This window comes from Urocampus carinirostris, chromosome 11 (assembly GCF_059441175.1).
Source record: "Urocampus carinirostris isolate Australia breed hairy pipefish chromosome 11, RoL_Ucar_1.0, whole genome shotgun sequence".
NCBI classification, from domain to species: Eukaryota; Metazoa; Chordata; class Actinopteri; order Syngnathiformes; family Syngnathidae; genus Urocampus; species Urocampus carinirostris.
The window spans coordinates 14172659-14195984 of record NC_142359.1 but is presented as its reverse complement, the minus strand read 5'-3'; the positions used below and the strand labels follow the sequence as shown (position 1 = coordinate 14195984).

At 40.7% G+C, this 23326-nt stretch overlaps 1 protein-coding gene and 1 pseudogene across 1 annotated transcript in view; both read right to left on the bottom strand.

Moving 5' to 3' along the window:
* Positions 1-3012: 3012 nt before the first annotated feature.
* On the bottom strand, positions 3013-4909 carry LOC148356480 (intraflagellar transport protein 57 homolog pseudogene; annotated as a pseudogene).
* A 1673-nt stretch (positions 4910-6582) lies between these two features.
* Positions 6583-23326, bottom strand: part of sorcs2 (sortilin-related VPS10 domain containing receptor 2) — a 235647-nt gene continuing 218903 nt past the window's right edge. Inside the window, exons 20-28 of the mRNA XM_088348692.1 lie at positions 22654-22787; positions 22460-22583; positions 22283-22395; positions 17785-17901; positions 17617-17716; positions 17487-17534; positions 14114-14213; positions 12275-12561; positions 6583-8828 (exon numbers count right to left, since the gene is read on the bottom strand). Of these exons, the coding sequence (XP_088204818.1) occupies positions 12303-12561; positions 14114-14213; positions 17487-17534; positions 17617-17716; positions 17785-17901; positions 22283-22395; positions 22460-22583; positions 22654-22787 (995 nt within the window). The 3' untranslated portion in view covers positions 6583-8828; positions 12275-12302. The remainder of the gene's footprint in view (positions 8829-12274; positions 12562-14113; positions 14214-17486; positions 17535-17616; positions 17717-17784; positions 17902-22282; positions 22396-22459; positions 22584-22653; positions 22788-23326) is intronic.

Sequence of the window (23326 nt, the reverse complement as noted above, 5' to 3'; positions counted from 1 at the left end):
GATGGGGTTATTTATCGTCAAAAATACGAGAAACCTTTTAAAAGAATTCACGTAACAACATTTGGAACTACAAAGAGGAAGTTTTGAGCTAAAAATTTTTTTTTTTTTTAAAAAGGGGCTGTGTGTAAAAATGTGTTTTTTTAAAAGGGTCTGTATTATATAGCGCCTCCTCGTGGTAAAACACGATTTTTTTTGACAGAAAACGATTGAAATCATAAGAAATATACAAAGTTGGGTAGGGTTACTTTAACTGGATTACTTTCAATTACTTTTGGATTACTCCAATACCAAATATGCTAATAAAAGACAAAATAAACTAAATATGAATACAATTATGACACACAACACGTGCTAAGCGTTCTCTCCTGGCTTTGATCTCTTTGATCTCTGGCAAAACTAACATAAAATGCGACAGAAACAAAATGAAAATAAATCCAAACAGCTTGCCAACATCTTTTTTTTGCCGTTCCATGTATTCCGTTACTCCCCAAGCCTGCACAAAATTTAGTCATTTTATTTATATTTAGTTTCTTTTGTCTTTTATTTGCATATTTGGTATTGGAGTAATCCAAAAGTAATTGAACGTAATCCAGTTAAAGTAACCCTACCCAAACCTGGAAATATATATGAATATTTATTAAACACTCGTAGGGGGGAAGAATGTCTATTTATACAACATAATGAGTCAACTTCAGGAAGCTGCCATATTTATTGATAAGTGTACCTCTCAAAAAAAAAATCTTTTTTTTTCTTCTTTTTTTTGTGTCAAGTCAAGTCATATTTATTAGTATCGCCCTTTATCACAAAAAGTTTCAAAGAGCTGTAAAGAGCACAACAAAAACAACAAAATAACTAGTAAAATATAACATCAAAGGAAGAAAAATGTTAAGCAAAATATGGAAACATTAAATGTGTAACTTGGTTTACATCCATCCATATGCCAAATATGATTCTGTAAATGATAATAATATTGTAATATAAAGTTCATACTCAGGTAAAAACTATTTGGAGCTAGATAGCTGGCCAAAAAAGTAAAAAGATAAAATGTTAGCTCGATAGCATGCAAAAAATGTAAAAAGCCAGGTAGCCTGCTAAATAGTTAAAAAGGTACAAAGATAGCGAGCTACAAAGCTAAAAAAAGTAGCCAGATAGCTAGCTTAAAAAAACCTGCACACTTTTTGCTCATTCGCTTTATGAAACCTGAAATTGAAGGTTTGCCTTTTTTTCTTTGAGTTTTTCCTGTGTCTTTTTACTTTACTTTTTCCATTCATTATTTGTTTTATTTTTAGTTGATTATTTTTGCCCTCACTTTTTCTTCTCTTTTTGCTTCTATTTCATGTTTTTTTTTGTTGATTTTCTATTTTTTTCCTCTTTTCCCCTGTTTATCATCTTATTTTTCTTTTTTCTTTTAATTTTTTTTTCTCCCCTTCCTTCCCTTTTTCTTCTTATTCTTCCTTTTTTATCTGTTTTCCCTGTTTCTTTTCTTTTCTTTTCTTACATCTTCCCTTCCATTTACCCTTTCCTTTCCTTTCCTTTCCTTCCTTCGCGAAAGGCTGTGCAGAAAAATAAGGCAAAACAATGCATTTTGGTGGGCAGCACGGCGCAGTTGTTAGCACGTATAGATCAAATCACAGTTCTAAGGTCTCGGGAACCTCCTGTGTGGGTTAAAATCCAGTTACCGGACTTCCTGTGCGGAGTTTGTATATTCTCCCCGTGCTTGCGTGGGTTTCCTCCGGGCACTCCGGTTTCCTCCAACATTCCAAAGACATGCATTTCAGGTGGATTGGCCGGGCCAAATAGTCCCTAGGTGTGAATGAGCGAGCGAGTTGTCTGTCCCTGTGTGCCCTGCGATTGGCTGGCAACCAGTTCAGGGTGTCCCCTGCCTACTGCTTGCTGGGATGGGCTCCAGCACCCCCGCGACCCTACTGAGGATAAGTGGTGCAGCTGATGAGATGAGATGCATTTTGGTCTCCGTTGTTTATATATTTCCTTATGCTCTCCCAGCCCTCGTTTTTTTTTTGTTTCACGAAACAATACAGCCACATCTAGTGATCAAATATTTTTTTCAAATTGAGCCATAGCAATTATGTAAAATTCAATAATGATATCATTTTAATGAAAATATTTTGCAATATGTTTTTTTATTTCAAAAGGCCGTTTTTAATCAATTGAATGTTCGTTTTAAGGTTGTCTTTTCTAATTGAATATTCGTTATATTAATTATGTCACTCTTGGTCATCCATATTAAAATGCACATTTAATTTTCATCACAAAATGTTAAGAAGTCACCATGTTATTGAAGCAAATATATTTGGCAATAGTTACTGCGTTTTCTCAACAGGAATATACAATTTTGAGAGTAAACGTAGTTACTCAAGATTTGATTGGTTGGTTGGATCCCTTAACCACTAGGGTCGTAGGGGCACCACCTCCTGTGGTATGTCTTGGGCAAGTACAGCCTGGTGCCGCCCATCCCTCTTCCCGAATTCAAAGGTCAAATAAGAAAAAATATATCCGCGTTATTCGTAAATACACTACAACGGCCACAGATAACATTGCTAAAAAAACGTATTCTTTTATTTGAGTGTTTTTTGCATCTGTTATATGTGAAGAGCCGAATTTTTCTGGAATACACTCTTCATAGAAAGAACATTTGTATACACTGATTTTAGAATTTGTATTCGTCCTGTGCAAGTACTTTTTTTAAAGACTATTATTAGGAAAAAAGACAAATAAGGCTTTACATGTTATATTTTTAACAATAAATAATTCAACAATAATAATTAGGCCTATCATTTCATATGCTCAGTTTATCCAGATTCATTAAAGTTTTTCAGCCAATTACGGTAATGTTCCTTGAGGAGAACTGAAGTTCTAGGTATAAAGTTGAGTTCTAACAGTGTTTTTTCAGGTCAGAAAGACCCGCCAATGTGTTGTTAAAATCCCAGAAAAAAATTCCTAAATAATATAACTTTAAATGTTAAAAGTTATCCTAAATTGGTCCAGAGTGGAAACAATGAAATGTTGTTTTTATTCACATTTCCATGGAAACTGTATCAAAAAGTACAGTACAGTACAAAGATGGTCCTTAAAATGAGGACAACACGACGGTTAAAATATTGGTTTTAAAATTAAAGACATCGATATTGTTCGAATTTGGAGAGAAAGCCTTTAATGTAGTTGATATGTCTTTCCAACTGTACTCACGATAGTTTGTTACAAAATGAGGTAGCATGATTGGAGTGGAGTTTTAATTCATGAAGGCATTGACGATGCAAAATTGAGTTCCCCGCCACTGGCGGTTGCTCAGCTTGATCCAGAGACGTTTGAATTTCAAGAAAAAGACATTTCCAAAAGGAAATCTGGAATCTCTGGTCTGTATACATTAATGTAATGTAGATCAGTCGGGTTGAAAAACGAAAGTCAGTTTGGACAAACTGATGCGATACAATCATTCGTTGTACGCCACTATTTCAAAGTGAAACGTTTGTCAAAAGTTGAGCCTCAAGAATCCCAAGTCCAGAGTTCCGTTTTGCGGATAAAGTAGGTTTTTGGATGGGGGGCAGTTTTATAGACTCGGTCAAAGTTGCTGGGTTTCGTCATCTGGAAACGCTGGCTGGCGATCAGCTTGTTCAGATGGATTATCTCCTTTTTTTGGTTGGCCATGCAGCGCTTGATGTTGACTAGCGGTGCTCCGTCTGACACGCTGCTGTTGCGTTCCTCCGTTTCACGTTTGACCTTCTTCAGCTGCTCGTCCATGTTGGCCAACTCGCGGGCCTTCTCCGTCAGGTCCTCGCTGGCCTGCCGGTACTGCTCCTTGACTTGAGCCAGATGGGCCTGACTGTTGTTGTACTCCTGGATTAAATGCTCCAGCTGGTTGTTGATGTACTTCTCCCGGCTGCGCACCTTCTCCATAGTCCTGCCGATGTCTCCCTGCAACTTCTCCAGGTAGACTTTGGCTATGCCGAAAGAGGACACGATGGCAGCCTGGTGCCGGTGCATCTGCTCTAGATGGACCCTCCAATCCTTGTTGTCGTTCATGACGGTGACTTTGAGCCGCGGGAGCACACGCTCCACTTCCAGGTACCATTCGGATGCGTCCACCACAGACGGAAGGATCTCTGTGTTGACGGCCGATGCCTTGTCCTCTTGGTGAGCGCCGCGTAATTTCAAGGCCTCCAGGTCCAGAGCGTGCTCCTCGTCCTCGTCCAGCTCCTCCATCTCCTCTTCCTCCACGTTCATTTCAGCGTCTTCCTCCGGTACAAAGGGTTCCTCTATTTCCTCCAGGGGATAATCGGGACTCTTGAAGGAAAATCCCCGTTTCTTCAGCGCCTTCTCGGCCAGCTGGTCCAGCACGAAGCACACTTGCTCGCCTGAGCCCGCCAGGAGCTTGGAGGGCGGGAAGTCCACCCGCACGCCCAAGGCCCGTGCCTCGGCTAGAATATCAGACATGGTGGCATGGGGTTCGCCGTCCTCCACGCGTTCGTCGAAGGGCCTCCCTGCCACATTGATGAGCCATGCCGCGATTATTGTGAACATGTAGAACTGCTCCCCCGGGTTGGACTCCACGTACGGACTGGAGACAAAGTAATGCCTGGTCAGGCTCCTGACATTGTGTTTGCATAAAACTCCTTCTTGGTAGTTCAAAATGTGCAACTTGTCCAGCAAGCTGTCCATGGCCAGAAAGGGCTGGTAGGCTGCTCCGGGCCCATGGTCGTCCTCGTCGCCGCGGCGATGGCTGGCCATGTGTGCACCCGGTGCACAGCGGTTCCGTTTGAACGCTTGGCTTGGAAGAGGAGAGAAAATGCCTGTCATCTCTGTCTAGAAGTGGCAGGCTGTCGCTCTGTTGTGACGTTTACAGAGTGGTTGTCATCCCTTACGGAAAGGTTGTGCTGTTGCACTGCAGTGATGTCATCAAAGGCCTGGTCGTCTCTGTAAACAAATGAGGTGTGTCTTGCTGTTTATGATCTCATAGTGCAGGTTGGTCGGCCTTGGAGCAGTCAACTTGACAAGGTAGATAAATTGTATTCTGTTATTTCATAGCAATGCTTCTTCAGTGGGGCTACGTGAGGTTCAACAATCATGAGAAGCATTTTTATTAAACAATCTATAGGTAAATATGCAAATGTTATTAAAATAAATTGTATTACTCTGCAGTGAATTCCATGATTAGGGTGATTTATTTTTAACATCAGTTCCTTTTTGTTTCCCAATGTCCTCCGCACCAGTGGTCGGCAACATTTTCTGTAGCGAGGACCGGTTTCAGGTCTGGCTATATCTTCGCAGCCTGGCCCAATGATAACATTGGTAATAACAATAATAAAAATATTAATGATAGTAATAAGCCTGAATCCACTGTGTAATCACTGAACAACTAGGGATCTAGATGATATGAAAAAAGGAATTGGATTTTATCTCATAATTTTCACTCACAATATAAAATGTATAACATTGCTTTGAATGAACTTTTCCCATAATGCTCTATTACACTGTTACATAACATGGTAATAACGTGATGACGAGTAAAACTTGAATGTCTTTCCCTTGGTCATCGGCTCGATCAATTACTGTGATATAAGACTGTGACACCTCAGTTTAATGTGTATTCAAACTTTGAGTTTATGTGGGTAAAATGCATGTACACCAATTAAAAACAAATAAACAAATAGATAAAGTACAAGCCAAAAAATAGGGCACATTTACCAAACAGTACTCGACCCGGTGCTTTATTTTTTGTATAACATTAAAAATAATATTCTTTTCTATTTCTGCGGTATACGTTAGTTCAGGTGTGTCCAACACACGGCTGGCAAGCTGGATTTGGCCCGACAACCGCTTGAATCCGGGCTGCGAGACAATGCTGAAACACAGGAGAAAAACGTGCTGCAGTTTTAAATATGTCCACTTAATACCGCCAAAGCTGGGTACCAAGTAAAGTCGAGTCATGTTTATTTGTATAGCCCTTAATCACAAAGAGTCTCAAAGGGCTGCACAGATCAAAGACTAATGCAAAGAAATATAAAATGTATCTCCATTGCGTCAAAAGGTAAGATATAATCGTATTAATGCCCATTTCACCACTTGTTTTCCTTCTGTTTGACTTCTCAAAATTTTATCCTTCTCTCTCCATCTTGCTCTTTTCTCTCCGACACTCTTTTTCATCTCTCTTTTCTCATACTCTTCCTCTTATTCACTCTGCATTTTCTTTCTCATTTCCCCTTTTTAATCTCTCTCTCTTTCTATTAATAACTCTTCTCTTTCTCTCTCATTCTCTCTTTTCTCACACTTTCCCCTTCATTCTCTCTCCTTTTGTGTTTTCTTTCTCTATTTTCATCTTTTTACTCCCCCCTCCCCATCTCTCTCTGTTTCATTTTCTTTCCCTGTTTCTTTATTTCTTTGTAATGTACTAGTCCGGCCCCCTTGTTTTCCTACTAATTCAAATGAGTTTGACATCCCTGTGTAAGTCAATCCACAGAAAGTAGAAAAAAGTAATTTTACAGTGCACACTTAGTCATGTCTGCTTGTATAACAGCTAATGGTATGTATTAGCATCCAAGCGCTGTGGAAGAAAAGCAACAGACGTGCATGTTATTGGGAGTGATTTATTCCAGGAGGAGTGCTCAGTGCATCCCGGCGAAGACATGAAAATCGTTTAAAAAGCGAAAGAAAAATAAAGGAATCAAACCGTAGAGATCATGTGCAGGAGGTAAAACAACAGAACCTGTGTTTGGAAGTTAGGCGATGCCACCGTGCGTGAAAATCCTGACAAGGAGTCCCATTTTCCCTTTTCACGTGGAGAGACTGAAAAAAAAACCCCACTAAAAACAAAGCACAAGCAGGAAATATGTACAAAAACCATGGAACTGCTCTGCTTTCAAAATTCGTGGGACACGCATTCCTCAAATCATCAACAACGAAGTCCAACTTCAATCAAGAAAATCTTTACAGAAAAGTAGAAGATATCAGTTATTTTTGTGATTTCCTGCCGGTGTCCCGATAAATTTGAACAGAAATTCTCAACACTTATAGTGTAGCCACGCACACATAATGTAGTATTTTCCCCAAAAAGTGTCTACATACATCACGAGTGTATCAAAAATATCCGTATTCATTGTATTCACTGCAATTGTATAAAAACGGGATGACATTATTATTCCCAGTCCATCCCAGATAAAAACATAATACAGAGTGAAAAAGAAAAATACACATGAAAATCAAACAAGTGCTTTTTAGTCCAAATCATGAGGACTAGAAACATCAACCCACATTTACAAGCTAAATTATTAGTTGTATTTAATTGTTATTTGGCGCTTTCTCTATAGACCCCTTTCCAGCGTGCTTTATCACCAGATCTGCACAGGATGTGTGAGCAAAACAGTAGGAATAGCAAAACGGGTTTGAATAGAGCGAGAGAAGATTTGTACGTTGACTCTAATTTTTAGAGTCGCAATTTATAAGAAACAGCGTACCCAGCTGTTGTGTGTACACGGGTGCATACAGACGCTCTCCAACTTACAACCATTTGACTTACGATAAACGGTTGATACAAACCTTTTTTTCGGGATGTCGAAAATTATCCAGACATTGCTGTAAGTTAGATTTTTTATTGTGTGCACCTTTCCCCGAGTACAGGACATTACTGTAGTGCTTCTTTCAGCCGTTACCGGCGTGTGGTGGCGCTGTGAGAGCTCGTGCAGCAGCCACCCCGAAGAAGAAATCTGCTTCCTCTTCCTAGTTCGTGTGTAAACATTGTATACTTTATCTCCAGCGCGCTAAGAACTTTGACATTTTTATTGTTTATTATCTCGTGCATCTATTCAATATGGTTGGTGTAAAATGTAAAGACGAAGCGAGCCGTTTCATTTGAAATGAAAGTGGAATAAGAAAGCTTGGTGCGGTTGAGAAAATGTTTGGAACGCTTTTTTTCGGCCAATTTCTACCACGGAGGAGGATGTCGCCTAACTCTTGAAGCCCATCTTCCAAAAGTAAGTTAAACTCAACTTTACATATCTTTATAGAGCATATTATTTTATGAAATGTTTATTTTTTTAGGACTATTCAATACAGGTTACTTATACAAGCCTTAAACAGACTTATACAAAGCTTAAACATACAAAATATGGCACTGAATCAACTTACATGTGTACTTAAATGTGAGTTTCTCTCGAAACAATGTTCTTTGTTCTTTCATATTTCCTGTATCGGCTGGTATAAACTGACAAAAGCAGTATTACGTCGTTCTGCCTCCACAATCCACCGGTTTACAAACATGGAAAGGGGTCCATATGCCGGTCTCCTCATTTAAGTAGATGTCGAGATGTTTCGTATTTCATCCTTCACAGCAAGGTTATAATAAGTCCCCGCTAAAAGCTAAGCTACCACTTGAAAAACAACACAAAATCAACAACAACACAATTTGTTGTCGCGTAATTCACTCAAGTGAAACAAAAGTGGACATTCCGATTTACACATTTACATCGAGCCCACCCCGCTGCGCATTTGGCCTAATATAGGCCGATAGGGCAAAACCAAAAATCCTACACTTGTCCTTCTCGCCACCCACCTTCATCTATTAATGTGTATTTAGGGTGAGGGGTGTTATCACGGTGAGACAGGCGGAACGTAGGGAAGGCTGCAGATAGCCTTTGGAAGAGGGTGTCCGTCAGGATGAGTGAGGGGCACGAAGGAAATAGTGGCGCTCGGAAAGTGGAAGAAAGTGGAGTCAAATCCCTGTGTTTTCCGGATCCGTCGCCATGGCAACAATCAGCTGCTCAGGTGACTGTGCAGTTGTTTGGCGTTGACACTCAGGACCACACCTGAATGTTGTCCTGGCAACAAGAGAAAGGGATCCTCAGTGATTGAAGCAAACAAAGGCGTTTTTGGTGTGGGCTTGGGTGTCCAAAGTACGGCCTGGGGGCGTATTTCAGTACCCGCAGTGTTCATTTTACCTGTGAAAAGTGATGGGTCCCAGGGACTCGCATGCTCAAAAATCTATGGGTCCCAACGGAGATCCATGGGTCCCCAAAATTTAGTGTTATCGCGGTTGAAATTGTAAATTGGCGACAAATATAAAATATAAATCTATACTGAATATTCATTCAGTATTAATCATCACAGTTTATTGGTAATATAAATCAGTTATCACTTCAAGATTTTTCAGTTCACAACCTTATTGTACATTATACAAAATATTATTGCTGAAATAATTATATTAATCTATATTTTCATTCAGTTTTAATCATCACAGGTGATTGGTAATACAAAGCAGTTATCACTTCAGATTTTTCAGTTCACAATATTGTACACTATACAAAATAATAGTGCTGAAATATTTATATATTCATGCAGTTTTAATCATCACAGTTAATTGGTAATACAAAGCAGTTATCACTTCAAATTTTTCAGTTCATATATTCTTTGTGGTTTGCTGTCCCGCCATAGTTGTAATGCCTTCTCAAGGTCCAATCCATTATCATCCTCCTCATAGCGTAACCAGGAAAATAATTTAGTCCATTTGGGCAGAAAAGTCCTTTTCTTACTAGTATTCTTTTGTTTATTTTCTTTCGTCGAATCGTTCGCTTCAAAACATGTGTTTTCCTTGCCTTCGCAGTCTTCTGAAGAATTTCTCCGCCGTTTTTTCGTGCGGGAATTATAGCCGTTGTTACCACTTTCTGTGTTTCGACTTATTACCGACACTGAAGAAATTACCAATTTTTTGTTGATTTGCACCTAGTACCAACTGTTTTTTCGGAGGCATACTTCTCTTTCACTCGACAACCGCCACAACAATGACGTCATCTCGAAGCAACGAGATCTCGTTTGCCGAGATCGGCGCGAGACCAAAACAACAATGGCGGATGGCGGATCTGCCTGACGAAAAGTTTGGAGTGCGGTAAATCTTTGTTAAAAAAAAAAGTAATTGGGTAATAATGACAATTTGGTGTCAAAAACGTTGCGTCCGGGGTTGCACGTTGATTTGACACAATGCGTCCCTAGCAAAAATGATGCGTCTAGGACGCAGGGACGCGGGCAAACGAGAACATTGGTACGCCAAAGGATGTTTTTTCCCCCCACTGAAACAAAACAACCAAAAAAATCCAAATCGAATTCTAAAAACAAAATTTTACATAATATTGATATTTATGAAATTATAGACAAAGTACAGTATTTTCCGGTCTATAAGGCGCACTTGATTATAAAAAATTTTTCTTTTACGAGATATTTTTGGGGCACACCGGACTGAGTATCTGACTATTTATCTATCTACTGTATCTATCTATTTACTGCATCAATCTATCTACTTTAACTATTTATCAATCTATCTATTCATCTAATGTATCTATCTACTTCATCCAAATACTTGATCCAGCTTTCTACTGTATCTACTTTATCCATCTACTGTATATCTATCTTCTGTATCTACCTACCTACCTACTTATCTATCGAAGCCATATCCCCCTAGTGGGAGGTGGCTAGAGTCAAAGACATACTCACAGCACACACTGGTTTACCCCTTCCGTATCATATGTTGTTCTTAACTGTCCTTCACTCTTTGCATCTATCTTTAGCACACACTCTTGCATTCATTAAATTAACCATAACTGGGAAATTATAGTCAGGCAGTTTAAATGTTTTTTGTCTTGGCTGTTTTATTAAGTTCTTTTGTTGGCAATACTTCCAATGGTCCCTTGGCCTGGTCCTGAGCGTTTTCTTGATGTTCTGTAATCCTCTACCTTGAGTTGACTGCATTTTTTGCTCCAGCGAACTAAGGTTCCCATTTTTTCCCCATTACGTTTATTACTGTATCTGGGAAGGCTTGCAAGCTGTAACAGTTGCATTGGAAAATGTGGTAAAAGAAAAAAAGACATGTATTTCAAAGAACATAATTATGAAAAAATCTGGTTTGGTCGTAGTCTGAAAAATATGGTACGTAGAAATCGATGAGTGTTTCTGTTTAAAATCAACAGACCGAATTCGGTAAATTACAGTTTTCAAAAAGTGACCATTGTATCATTTGACCCTCAAACAAAGTGAATACCTGTGCAATAGATTCATCAAACATAATTATTTGTCAATAAGTACCAAATGGTATTAATTAGTATCAATACCTCTTTTCATAAAATCCCAGTTCAAATTTTATTTTTTTCCACCTGCACTCTTTTCTAACTTTATGTCACGGTTGCCACGGTGCCCAATTGGCCATGCCCGTATGGTGCCAGCTGCGGCTCGTTGACAGATTGGCTTTCCTTCTATTTAAGCTCAGTGCTCTCAATCACCTTTTGTCAGTCCATCAACGAACCTCTGCCCCGCAAGACGTAGGTTTTTGTCCAGTTTCCTGTAGGTATTTCCTGTCTGGTATTGTTCCCGTTTATGGTGTCCTGTTTAATATCGGTTTCCAGTTTCGTTCCCGTCTAGTTTGTCCAGTTTTATTTCGATATCCTGTTTTGATATCAATCCTGTCTTTCCCGTCCTGTCCGGTATCGACCCCATCTGTCCGACATCTGCTCGGGCAATTGGTTTCGATCTCGTCGGCCTCTGGCTTCCTGTCATTCCACGCCAGACTGCTGCCTAACATGCATCAACACGTTATATTGGGTATTTTTGTATTCTCTGTCTTTTATTTTATTATTTTATTTTTCAACACAAGGATACTGCTGGAAGTGTGAATCTCTCTACGGGGATGAATGAAGTATCTATTTATCTATCTATCACTCCCAAGTTCCCATAAATTAAAAGGCTTGTGTAAGAAACGTCACGCATTTGGGTCCTGACCTGTTCATGACACTTTATTATCATAATTTATTTTTAATCAATTGGAAAAATTTGACGCCATTTTCGTTACGTGACTACGAAGTGCCGCCTATAAGGAAATCCTCAAACTCGTGTAATAAAGAGTCCTAGGGATAATAACTTTGTTACTATTAGATGAGTGCAAAGGTGATTTCATGGGATAACGGTTACTTATTTGGACTCACTGTTTTTCGTTGTTTTGACTATTGCATCATGGTCGCCATCGACCAATCATGTTGCCGTTCTTTGATATATATACCACACCCTTTAGGGCTGATCTTCTTATTGTCACCTTGAAGATTTAATGAAAAGAGAAGGTTTGGAGGAGTGCTTTAGTAAGAGATGGAATTTTTCTTATCTAAGAGCTCTTCTCCCGGTCCTCCATGCAAGCTCAACATCCATTGATTTTAAGTGTCTAATAAAGTTTATACCTATTATTTAGTCCTTTGTTTAAACTTATTAAAGTATGAAGAAAAAAAAGTACCTTGGCGTGCGTTTGAGTGCCCCGGTGGTTAGTAGCAGTGGTTAGTGGTGGTCCGTATAAGGGAGCGGAAGGTGGGGCTCGCTCCCGGGTTACCTAAGGTCTGCGAGTCCAAATCGTCGTCTATGAACTCCTCCCCTTGGATCATGTGTTGCGTGTCCTCGCTGTGATTGACGGGGCTCGTCATCTCCTGTTCTTTCTCGTTGTGCATCTGCGCGTAAACGCTGCGCCCGCTCGGCAGCTTTCTGAAAAACAGAGGGGGGTAGACCTCCTCAGTCCTGAGCCAAGGACTGCAGGATTTTCGGGGGAAAGGAAGGGGCGGTCATAAGAGGGCGCGTTTTTTGCTTTCACTCGGGTGACTTTTTTTTAGTGGTGTCAGGCAAGAGAGGGATGGGGCGTTGCGGGTGCGTGGATACGAGGCATGCGGACGATGAGGGGTTTCTAAGAAAACTAGAAACTTGGAGTGGTCCGTCAGGAACTGGACTTCTCTGCTGGTCTGAAAAAAATATCTGAATCATGTGATATTAATTCTATTTTGTCCATGAGTACTTATTATCCATCCATCCATCCATTATCTGCACCGCTTATCCTCAGTAGAGTCGTGGGGGTGCTGGAGCCCATCCCAGCAATCTTCGGGCAGTGGGCAGGGGACACCCTGAACCGGTTGCCAGCCAGTCGCAGGGCACACAGAGACAGACAACTCACTTGCTAATTCACACCTAAGGACAATTTGGACCGGCAAATTAACCTGACTGCATGTTTTTGGAATGTGGGAGGACACCGGAGTGCCTGGAGGAAACCCACGCAAGCACAGGGAGAACATGCAAACTCCACACAGGAGGTTCGATCTCATGAACTGTGCTGCACACGCGCTAACCACTGCGCCGCCGTGCTGCTAAATACTTAATGAATAATTTAGAATTGTCTGTCAGCTTCCTTTCATTGCCTTTTGTTAGGGTCTGGTACGCCTCCTGCCACTAGAGGGCGCTGACAGGTTTGAAACTGGTCACAGGTGTGTCCAATATCCCACACTTGTCCCTAAATATCCTCACTTTTTATTAGGACATTTTGAATGGCACACGCTGTCGGGTCATTTCCAATGCCATTCAAGTTTTGTTTTCTTTTGTTTCTGGTTTCTTGTTTGTTGTTTTGTGAAGCCTTGTTTGTCACTTTGTACCTCCTTTTGTTATTAAATACGATCCCTTTTTTGCATCTCTGCCTCAGTTCCTACTACAGACTGACTTGACCACCAAAGGACCCAAAGGGAGGCCTTTGAAAAAAGCCCCTCGGCCGCACCTGGTTCCTATCTCGGCGTTAAGAAGAAAGCCCCTTGTTCCTGTCTTGACAGCAAAGGGCAGCAACCTTCAGCTGTCCGCTCTTTGCTGCAGCCTCCGTACAGATTTTTTTCTTTTTTGGGGGGATATCTGGTATCAGGCCTTTTCCCAAATTATGATTGGCTAGGTGGGGGTAACAGAAGTATCACAATGAAAAGGTGAAGAAAAATATCCCACTCTCCACAGCTTCTGCCAGAAATACAACAGGTCAGGCTCGACTTTCAGCCTTAAATTTAATGGTGATAGAAAAAAAACTTGCATAGATAATCCGACAGAATAATCAAAATCTTCTCTAGGAAAGCACGGAGAATGGACTTTTTGCACAAATAAAAATGATTTTTGTTTATGTATCGCAGCTTTATCTGCAGCGAATGTTTTATAGCAATGAAATAGTTATTGAAGGTTGGATGGATTTCATACGTAGCACGACCGAAGGCCTAGGTGTGAAAATCACGGCCCGCCGTTGCTAGAAAACCTCTGTGGCAACGGTTTATGTCCGGTCACCTACCTCTTGAACTTGTAAAGAATGAAGGAAGTGGCAGAGGCGACGCCAAAGAAGAAAAGGACAGCCAGGGCCCAGATGCCAGGACCGACGGCACCTCCATGACCTGTGGCCAAGGCAGGATTATATAAAGATTAAAGACAAAAAATGGAATTAAAACATGGCAACATAATTTGCTAGAGATCTTTAGGAAAAAAACAGGGAAACAGTAGCAGGGCAGCTTTGACAAGCAGGTGTGTGCATGATTGGTGGTTACTTGTCAGCTTCATTGAAACTTGTGAGCAGGGTTGGGTAGGGTTACTTTAATACCAAAAAAAACCCTAAATATGAATAAAATGACTACATTTTGTGCAGGCTTGGGGAGTAACGGAATACATGGAATGGCAAAAATGATGTTGGCAAGCTGTTTGGATTTTTTTTCATTTGGTTTCTGTCGTATTTGATGTTAGTTTTGCCGGAGATCAAAGAGATCAAAGCCAGGAGAGAAAGCTTACCACGTGTTGTGAGTCATAATTTTATTCATATTTAGTTTCTTTTGTCTTTTATTGGCATATTTGTTTGGTATTGGAGTAATCCAAAAGTAATTGAAAGTACCGTATTTTCAGCACTATAGAGCGCACCGCGTTATAGGGCGCACCCCCAAAAAATAGTTTTTGGTCCTATATCTTCCAAAGATAAGGCGCACCGGATTATAAGGCGCTACAATGGGAACGTCGACAAAACAGTCAGATGATTCAGTCCAACTGATTACCCCCTTAACATTCCCAAAGCTTGCAAAGAAGCAAATACGTGTCGTAGACACGTGCGCATGCGGTATCCGTACGATGTCACTCAAATGCATCGTTCCATCATTCGGAAGGTTAAAGTCTTGGGATTCAAGAAATGCCAACCATTCCTTAGTTTCTATTTTCTGTTTCGCTCGCAACTTTACTGTCCATATGACAATAAACACTTGGAATTGAGTTTAATTCACTCAACTCATCACAGCAACATCAAGATCGTTCTAAAACAAGATACCGGGAAAATATAAAGCCGCATAGCTCACCTAAGTTCTCACGTTCAATAATGATACGCAATCATGGTCTTCTTACAACCGTGAGTGTAGTAAATCCAGGAGGGTAGATAGATAGATAGATAGATAGATAGATACTTTATTCATCCCCGAAGGGAAATTCACAATGTTTACAAATACAGACTAATGAAACATGTTTCTTTATGGCGTACTTTAGTAAGCTTGCTATTCAGTCATCTTTTTCGGCCAATTGCAGGGTTTGTTTTGGCCCTCTAGCCTATCCGAGGCTCCGAATAACTTCAGCCAATAGCGATCGATTCAAATGATGATTGACACATTGGTTATCCAATGAAACGCCGGTATATAAATCCCAACATACACCGCGGACTACTCCACGTTCGGGGGAAAATCGAGTCGGCGGCTGTGGCGTAAGTTGCGAGACCTTGCGATTTAATATTGAGCCATATATAAGGCGCACTGTATTATAAGGCGTATGGTCAGCTTTTGAAAAAAATTAAGACTTTCAGGTGCGTCTTATAGTGCGGAAAATACGGTAATCAAGTTAGAGTAACCCTACCCAACCCTGCTTGTGAGGAATGTCATCAAGTACTGTATTTCTTCACAGTTCACTTAGGTTTTAAATAAGGGTTGCCTCAAAGCTGCTAAAACAGCAACACTGATGCAGTTCTTTTGCTCATCTACAAAATTAGGCCAAGTGGACTAATCCACTGGATGAATTTAAGACGACTTTCTGGGTTATTAATTCGTAAATGATTGAAGATTTAATTTATGTTGGGTTTGCTACACAGTATTACACCCAAAGACTATTTTGTCTGCCATCACCGGGGATTGATCCCACAACCCTCAGGGTAATGGAAGGACACTAATACAGGGGTCGGTAACGTTTTCATCAATACTTATGGCTCAGGGATACAATAACACCCACAAAATGTAATCTATAGTGTTCGACTACTGATAATCGCCTAGTCTAGTGCATACATAGCAGACGTATCACTAACAAAATCTAGGGCTCAGTCCGGGATATAAAGATCAGGCTTTCCACTACAGTCGAGGTTTTAAACCAACAGACCCCGTTTTGGCTGCACATCCTTTATATGAAAGCTCATTAAACAAATTAGGTTCACTGTTGAGACACATTGAGATGAAAACCCACGGAAGAAAAAGTAAACAGCCAGAAACGCCAGCCAAGCATACGGAGCAATTTGATTGGGTGAGCGGGAGGGGTTGGTGGATTGCTGCACACACAGCGCCCTCTCTCGCCCAGCACAGTCTGCACTGAAGCTAAATATGTCAGTATCCTCATTTGCAGTATTTTGTGACATTTTTCATAAAGAACTCTGCTTGCACCTAATTTTGAAACTATTATTTCTGAAAAAATGAAGGTCAGCGATTTTAGGTAACTGGTAGGGAGACACGTTTAGCTCGCTGCAGTTTAACTGTACGGGTCAGGTGTATCGACATTTCGTTCTGTGTACATTGTTACAAAGAATGACAATACAAGGAAATTATTATTATTATTATATTATTATTAAAGCGGTTTATTTGTTGTAATGGGATACAGGCTCAGGCATTTTTCCTATTTCATAAATTTGAACAGGCCATTTTGTATATACAAAAAAAAAAGTTAGCCTAGTTTTGTATTAGTTGACTACGTTATTGTTTATTAATAAAAGGACCAACAGTTTATGTTCTATTACTATTTGAATGTAGATTTAATGGCCAGAAAGATGTGTTATATAGCTATTCAGGGTTAACCTCGGATGCCTTTGTAGGCCGAGAACAAATCCAGCCATTTTCAGTTATTTGGTATCAGGAACATTCGCTCAAGATAGAAGCAATTTTGGTTCCGGGCACACAATCCGGGAACTGATTAATGTCGTATAACAAAATAACAAAATAAATATTTTTGGACAGTTTTAGGAAAGTTTATTTCTCAACTCTTGTCAAAGATACAAATATACTGGCGTGTAGTCGCCCTGAGCCAGCACTTCGCGGTAGTCGACAGGCATTGTGGGAAATGTAGTTTTGGGCCAAAGCACTCTTGACGTTATATTAAACGTTGACAACATGTGCTCTAACCTTACACCCCAAACTCTATAACCCCCTAACCCTAACACAAACTCTAACACTAGGTTTATTCATTTAAGAACGGTATTTTTGAATGATTTGTTAGCATCAAGCTAATTGGCCTTTTCTCGGCCAAGTCAGCATTGGTGTAACAAAGCCAAGGCTGATTCCAGTTGGATTGTTGGGAAAACCAGGGGAGGGAAAAGTGAAATCGGAAAGTTCTCCAAGGGAAGGTTCTCCAAGAGCAAAGCGGGAAGAATCAGACTGTGAGCAACGCACCAATTTCTGTTGCAGTGGACGTGGCCTCAAGGGCATTTAGCTTTAACCCTTGGGGAAGAAACCAATAACTTGCCGTTAAAACAAAAACCCGAGTGGTCCCCGAGCGGTATCGGAAGCATGGTGCCAATACCTGCATTGGGGTCCGCTGGCAGGACCAAAACCTGGAGGCCTCCACGCACCACAAAGCTGATGTTGTGCCCTTTCAAAACCTGCATAATGGCCGGGATACGCTGTAGGCAAAAAACACGAATTAAAATCGAGTGGACTTGCTTGAGGCGGCCATTGTTAGATTGTTGACCTTGTCTTGCGAAGGGATCGTTGGGGCGCTATCCGACGGAAGGACGTACAGGTCAGCGGCAGTGGGCAGGCCCGCCTTCACAACGGTAACTAAGGACTCTTGGGGAACCCCTGTGACCTTTTTGGGGGGAAAAAACAATTGAATCAATTGAGTCCAATGTTGGGACTACAGTAATCCTTTGCTGTATTGTTGTTTTGCTACTCTACTGATTTTTATCACTCATTGTGCATTCTGATGGGCTAAACAGTCGCCCCAATGACAGTGTGGTCCGAGTTGTACACATACGCAGAACCTACATTATGTAGAGAAATTTTTTTTCGATTTCAAGTTTCTCTAAAAGCCATCATGTCAACAAAACGCTCTGGACTGACACCAAGGAGGCAAAAAAGCAGAGGAAGATGCTTTCTATCCCCAACAAAGTTGGACTACTTCAAATCAAAAATTGATTGGTAAAACACTTTTCAGGCAATAAATTGCCACTCAAAGTGCTGTATAAAAGCATTCAGCGTACAACAGGACCATAAAACCCCGCTCCCAAAATAAATGGTATTAGAAATAAAATATGATTACGACAAGGCACAGACTAACTATGTGAGGAAAATGACCTGAGGGAGGCTTATCCACACTGATAGGGATAATAGCAGATGGCCTCAGGATTTCAGCCATTGAACCACACCCTGCCAGAGTGGGCCCCCTAAATGAGGAAACACTGAAATAATAGAAATAGAAAACAACTACAGAACAAAAGATAAAAGTGTAAAAATGTAAAATATGATACAGTAAAAATTTACTTTACAGTAAAAAAATGATCCAAATTAAGATAAAAAATGATTAAAAGCCATATTAAAAAGTGGGTCCCTGCAGACCTGATGTCCCTGGCAGATCGTTCCATAGACCCGTTTTATTTCCTCTGGAGCTGCATGCGGCTCTTTATTTCTCCCTAGCGGCTCCCTGATACATTTTCAAGATGTTTGATAATGGAAAACTATATAGTTTCTGGAAAATAGCAACCAAAACTCATTCTTACGTTGTCCAATAAATATAGAGACAATATTAGTTTTTTTCCTTGTAAGGCTTATAAAAGGCTTTTAATGGTTTGCAGTCCCAGGCATGCAGTAAATTCCGGACTATAAGCCGCTACTTTTTACCCAAACGTTTTAACCCTGCGGCTTATTCAGTGATGCGGCCAATTAATGTAATTTTTCTTACAGCCGCCAGCGGCGCTCGAGTTCAAGGCACATGACACAGCTTACAAGCTAAACGCAATCGAGCAGTCCGATAAAGAATTACCTTTCGAGCGTGCTGCTAGCGTGTTTTTGAATAGGAGCGTGGGACGACGTCTATATGACAAAGTGTCTTACTCATTCTAAAGGAGGACAACTTTGATGACGTCAATTATAGGGAGGAAAATGAGAACGGTTTACCGTGATTTCTACATGTACGGTATGTTTTTTTAACAGACCCGTTAACTGTATTGCGAGCGTGTTGCTAGTAGCGTTTTGCTACCCTTCACAGGCACGGTTTGGGATGAAAGTTATAATATTATCATTAAAGCTTTGAAAACTCTCTCGGTGTACTGTCTTTCTTTGTAAATATGTGTAACCATGTATAATATGTATTTGCAACTGTATATTTTTGTAATGTATTTATTTGTATTTATTTGGGACACTTATTCTAATAAGTCCTGCACTGACCAATTAAAAAAAAGGGGCGTAACAGACGCGGGGGATGACGGGAAGTGGGGACCGGTAAAGGTGAGTGTTTGTGGACAGACAATAGTGGATATAAATTTTTCTCACCCTTACCTTTTCCTTGGATTACTTTTAACGGGACCTGGACTCTGCAGGTCTGCATCAAATCTTAACTACCGGTATCATTTTCCATTCATTTTGCCAGCTGTGGTTTTTGAACTACGTACCTTATGTTTGGTTAAAATCGCGGGACTCAAAGTAGGGTGTGGGTTAATTTCGTGATTTTGTTACATATTTTAATGTGGGCGCATGCGGCTTATATACAGGTGCGTCTTGTGTAAGTACAAAAGCGGTTATCCTCTCAAAATGTTGGGGTGCGGCTTATAATCAGGTGCGCTCTATAGTCCGGAATTTACGGTACTTCATTTGTTTTTTTCGGTCTAATATGGCTCTTTCAACACTTCAGGTTGAAAACCGGAAGGTATAAGCAGTTTTCTATCAATGGTGACAAAGTATCACGAGTAATAAAGAGGATGGTGTCCTTGATCATCACAGTAGTGCAAAAAAAACCCCGCATGATTATTTTTAAAATTCTAACTTGACAGGCGTGAAGTTATTTGTAAAAAAGGAAACGTTTATAGAATATTTTGATTTCTCAAACAAATACTTTAGCCTAGAAATTGGGTTTGTCCTTTCAGTTCAATGTATAATTGTCAAGAACCAGAACAGGAGAAGGACCCAGATGCGTGACGTTTCTCACACAAGCTTTATTTTACGGGAAATGGGGCAGTCATGCACGTTAACCCAAAACGCCAGTTAAACGAGGAATTATAACATGTTACAAATGAAAGCATTCCTATAAGGAAATTACTTTTCTTGGTAACAAGTAGCCTGTTATTACCTGGAGCGTTACTGCATTACTCATTCAGATTCAGAGATTCAGATTCAGATCTACTTTATTGTCATTCTAGTACACGTGTATACAGAACGAAATGTCGATGCATCTGACCCCCACAGTTTCCTTGAATGTACAGATATAAATAAAGTTGTAAATTAAGTGTAGGTAATCAATTATGATGTTCTCCAACTGCTGAATAATTCAACATCACTCATATTGTCACATACGATTACATACACAACTCTCGGTCTGCCAATACGTATGAGGGCGCTGAATTTCACTTAATGCAGATATTATCCCTACCGTATGTATGGCATATATGCCAAATTTACAACTATGAAATTACCCAAAAAGGGGTTAGCTTATATGCACATATTTGGTGTGTGTCACCGGTAGCGAATGATAAGGAGTGCAAGCCAATACAGGAACAATATACGAACTCAATCAAGAACCAGTCAAGAACCAGAACAGGATCGGGACCAATCGCATGACGTTCTCACACAAGCCTTTATTTTACGGAAAATTACGGGGAGTAACGCACGTTAGGCAGCCGGTCTGGCGTGGAGAGACGGGAAGCCAGAGACTGACGAGATGGATGATGAATCAGGATAACGAAAATAAACAGGAGAAACTAGACCCGAACAAAAACTGGAGAAACTAACAAACAGGACAAAAACTGACGGAAGCAAAACTGGAACCCGAAATTAAACAAGACAAAAATAAACGGGAACAATACCGGACTTGAAATACCACCAGCAAATGAGGACCGAGTCAGAACCCACGTCTTGTGGGGCAGAAGTTCGTTTGACGGGCTGACAACCGAAGCAAGAGAGCACTGAGCTTTATATAGACAGACAGCCAATCTCTCAACTAGCCGCAGCTGGCGCCACACGGGCGAGGCAATCGGGCACCATGGCAATCGTGACACACATGGGCGAGGCCAATTGGGCACCATGGCAACCGTGACAAATGAGCAAACGTAAGCACGGAATTTACGTTAAAAGTGTGCTGAATTTTGGTGTGTTCATCTGTAACTTATTGCAATAGTTCATGCTTTGAGAAAGTAAAAGTTGGATAGTACACAGAAAATGGAGATCTTGGAGTGGTTTAAAGCCCAGAGACAAAATAGATAGAGTGTCTTAGCAAAGTACCGTATTTTCCACACTATAAGGCGCACCTAAAAGTCTTAATTTTTTTCAAAAGCTGACCATGCGCCTTATAAAACAGTGCGCCTTATATATGGCTCAATATTAAATTCGCAAGGTCTCGCAACTTACTCAACAGCCGCCGACTCGATTTTACCCCGATTGTGGAGTAGTCCACGGTGTATGCTGGGATTTATATACCGGCGTTTCATTGGCTAACCAATGTGTCAATCATCATTTGAATCGATCACTATTGGCTGAAGTTATTCGGAGCCTCGGATTGGCTAGATGGCCAAAACAAACCCTGCAATCGGCCGAGTTTAGCAATGGCGTAGCAAGTCCGTGGTGTATGCTGGGATTTATATACCGGCGTTTCATTGCCTAACCAATGTGTCGCGCCTTATCTATGGAAGATATAGGACCAAAAACTATTTTTTGGGGGTGCGCCCTATAACCCGGTGCGCCCTATAGTGCGGAAAATACGGTATTTGTTTGCAAGCTCTCAAGATTGCACAAGTCTAGAAATATGAAGAGTTCGCTTTGTGTAGTCTATAGTAATATTTTATTACGTGGCTTATTTTTAAAAAATTCCAGGGGAATTTCTTCCATGCGAGTTTATAGCCATGCGAAAAAGGAGCTACGCCAGGAATCAAATGGACTGAACCATTTCAAGGTAGATGAGTATTTCTGAGGTGAATTTCCCCGAGGGGACCAATCAATTCAATTCGAATGTATATCTATATCCATTAGCATGCAAGCTTCACCTTGCTCAGCATCTCCGTGACGACTCGGCCTACGTCCTCTCTCCACTCGGGGATGTCGGGATTGAAGCGATCTAGATGTTCGCTGAAGCTCAGAGGGACCACGTGGAAGCTTTCTGCTGGAGCAAAACTCACATTTCTGACCCAAGTTCCCTCACAGCGGACCGACTTCTATTTTACCGTAGACGTGGACCATCTTGGCGTCCTGCACCGTAGACCTGCCGTTGGACGCTTGGACGCTGACGGAAATGTCTCCTGCTTCCGGGAAGCTGATCAGGATGCTGTTGCGTAGAGTTAAGATTGGCTGCACGCCGGCCGCACCTGACGTTAGTCAGCTCAAAAACGTCGGACATGTTTCACCGGAATTCGTTTACCTGTGGGCTGTCTCCGATCCACCAGTAGAAGACGGTTAAATTGGCCTCAGAAGGAAGGACGATGGCCGTCAGGTTGACTTGCTGGTTTCTCTCGGCGATGGGAATCACTTCCAAGTGCACTTCTTGCAAGGGCGCTGAGACGAGAACAGAAACAACAGAGGGTTATATTTTTGCTTATGATGTTCCGGATTTTTCGCACTATAGGTAGGACAGATTCATAAGGTGAAACCCCAAAAATTGTCTTCTGTGACATATGTTCTTCTTATATAAGACACACCGGACTCTAAATTGAGACTACAGTAAGAGCCATTGGGCTCTCAATACACTTATGGCATATAATAGTGCTACAATGAAATATCCCTGATTCAAATCACAAAATATTATATGAATATTATTAATAATTAATTATATAATAAATAATATTATATAATATGGGAATCAAACCAAATCCAGTGTTAAAGATGACATACAGAAAGGCATTATAGCTTATCTCATGATCAGACTTTTTTTACTCACAGTACCAGAAACACAGATTTGCATAGTGCATTCTGATAGGTTAAACAGAGTTCCACTACTTCACCTGTGCGTCAACAGCCTTTCAGTTTTTATGTGTACGTACATAAAAGAGCTTCTATAGTATTTTATTGAAAAACTTTTATCGGTTTACGTCTTT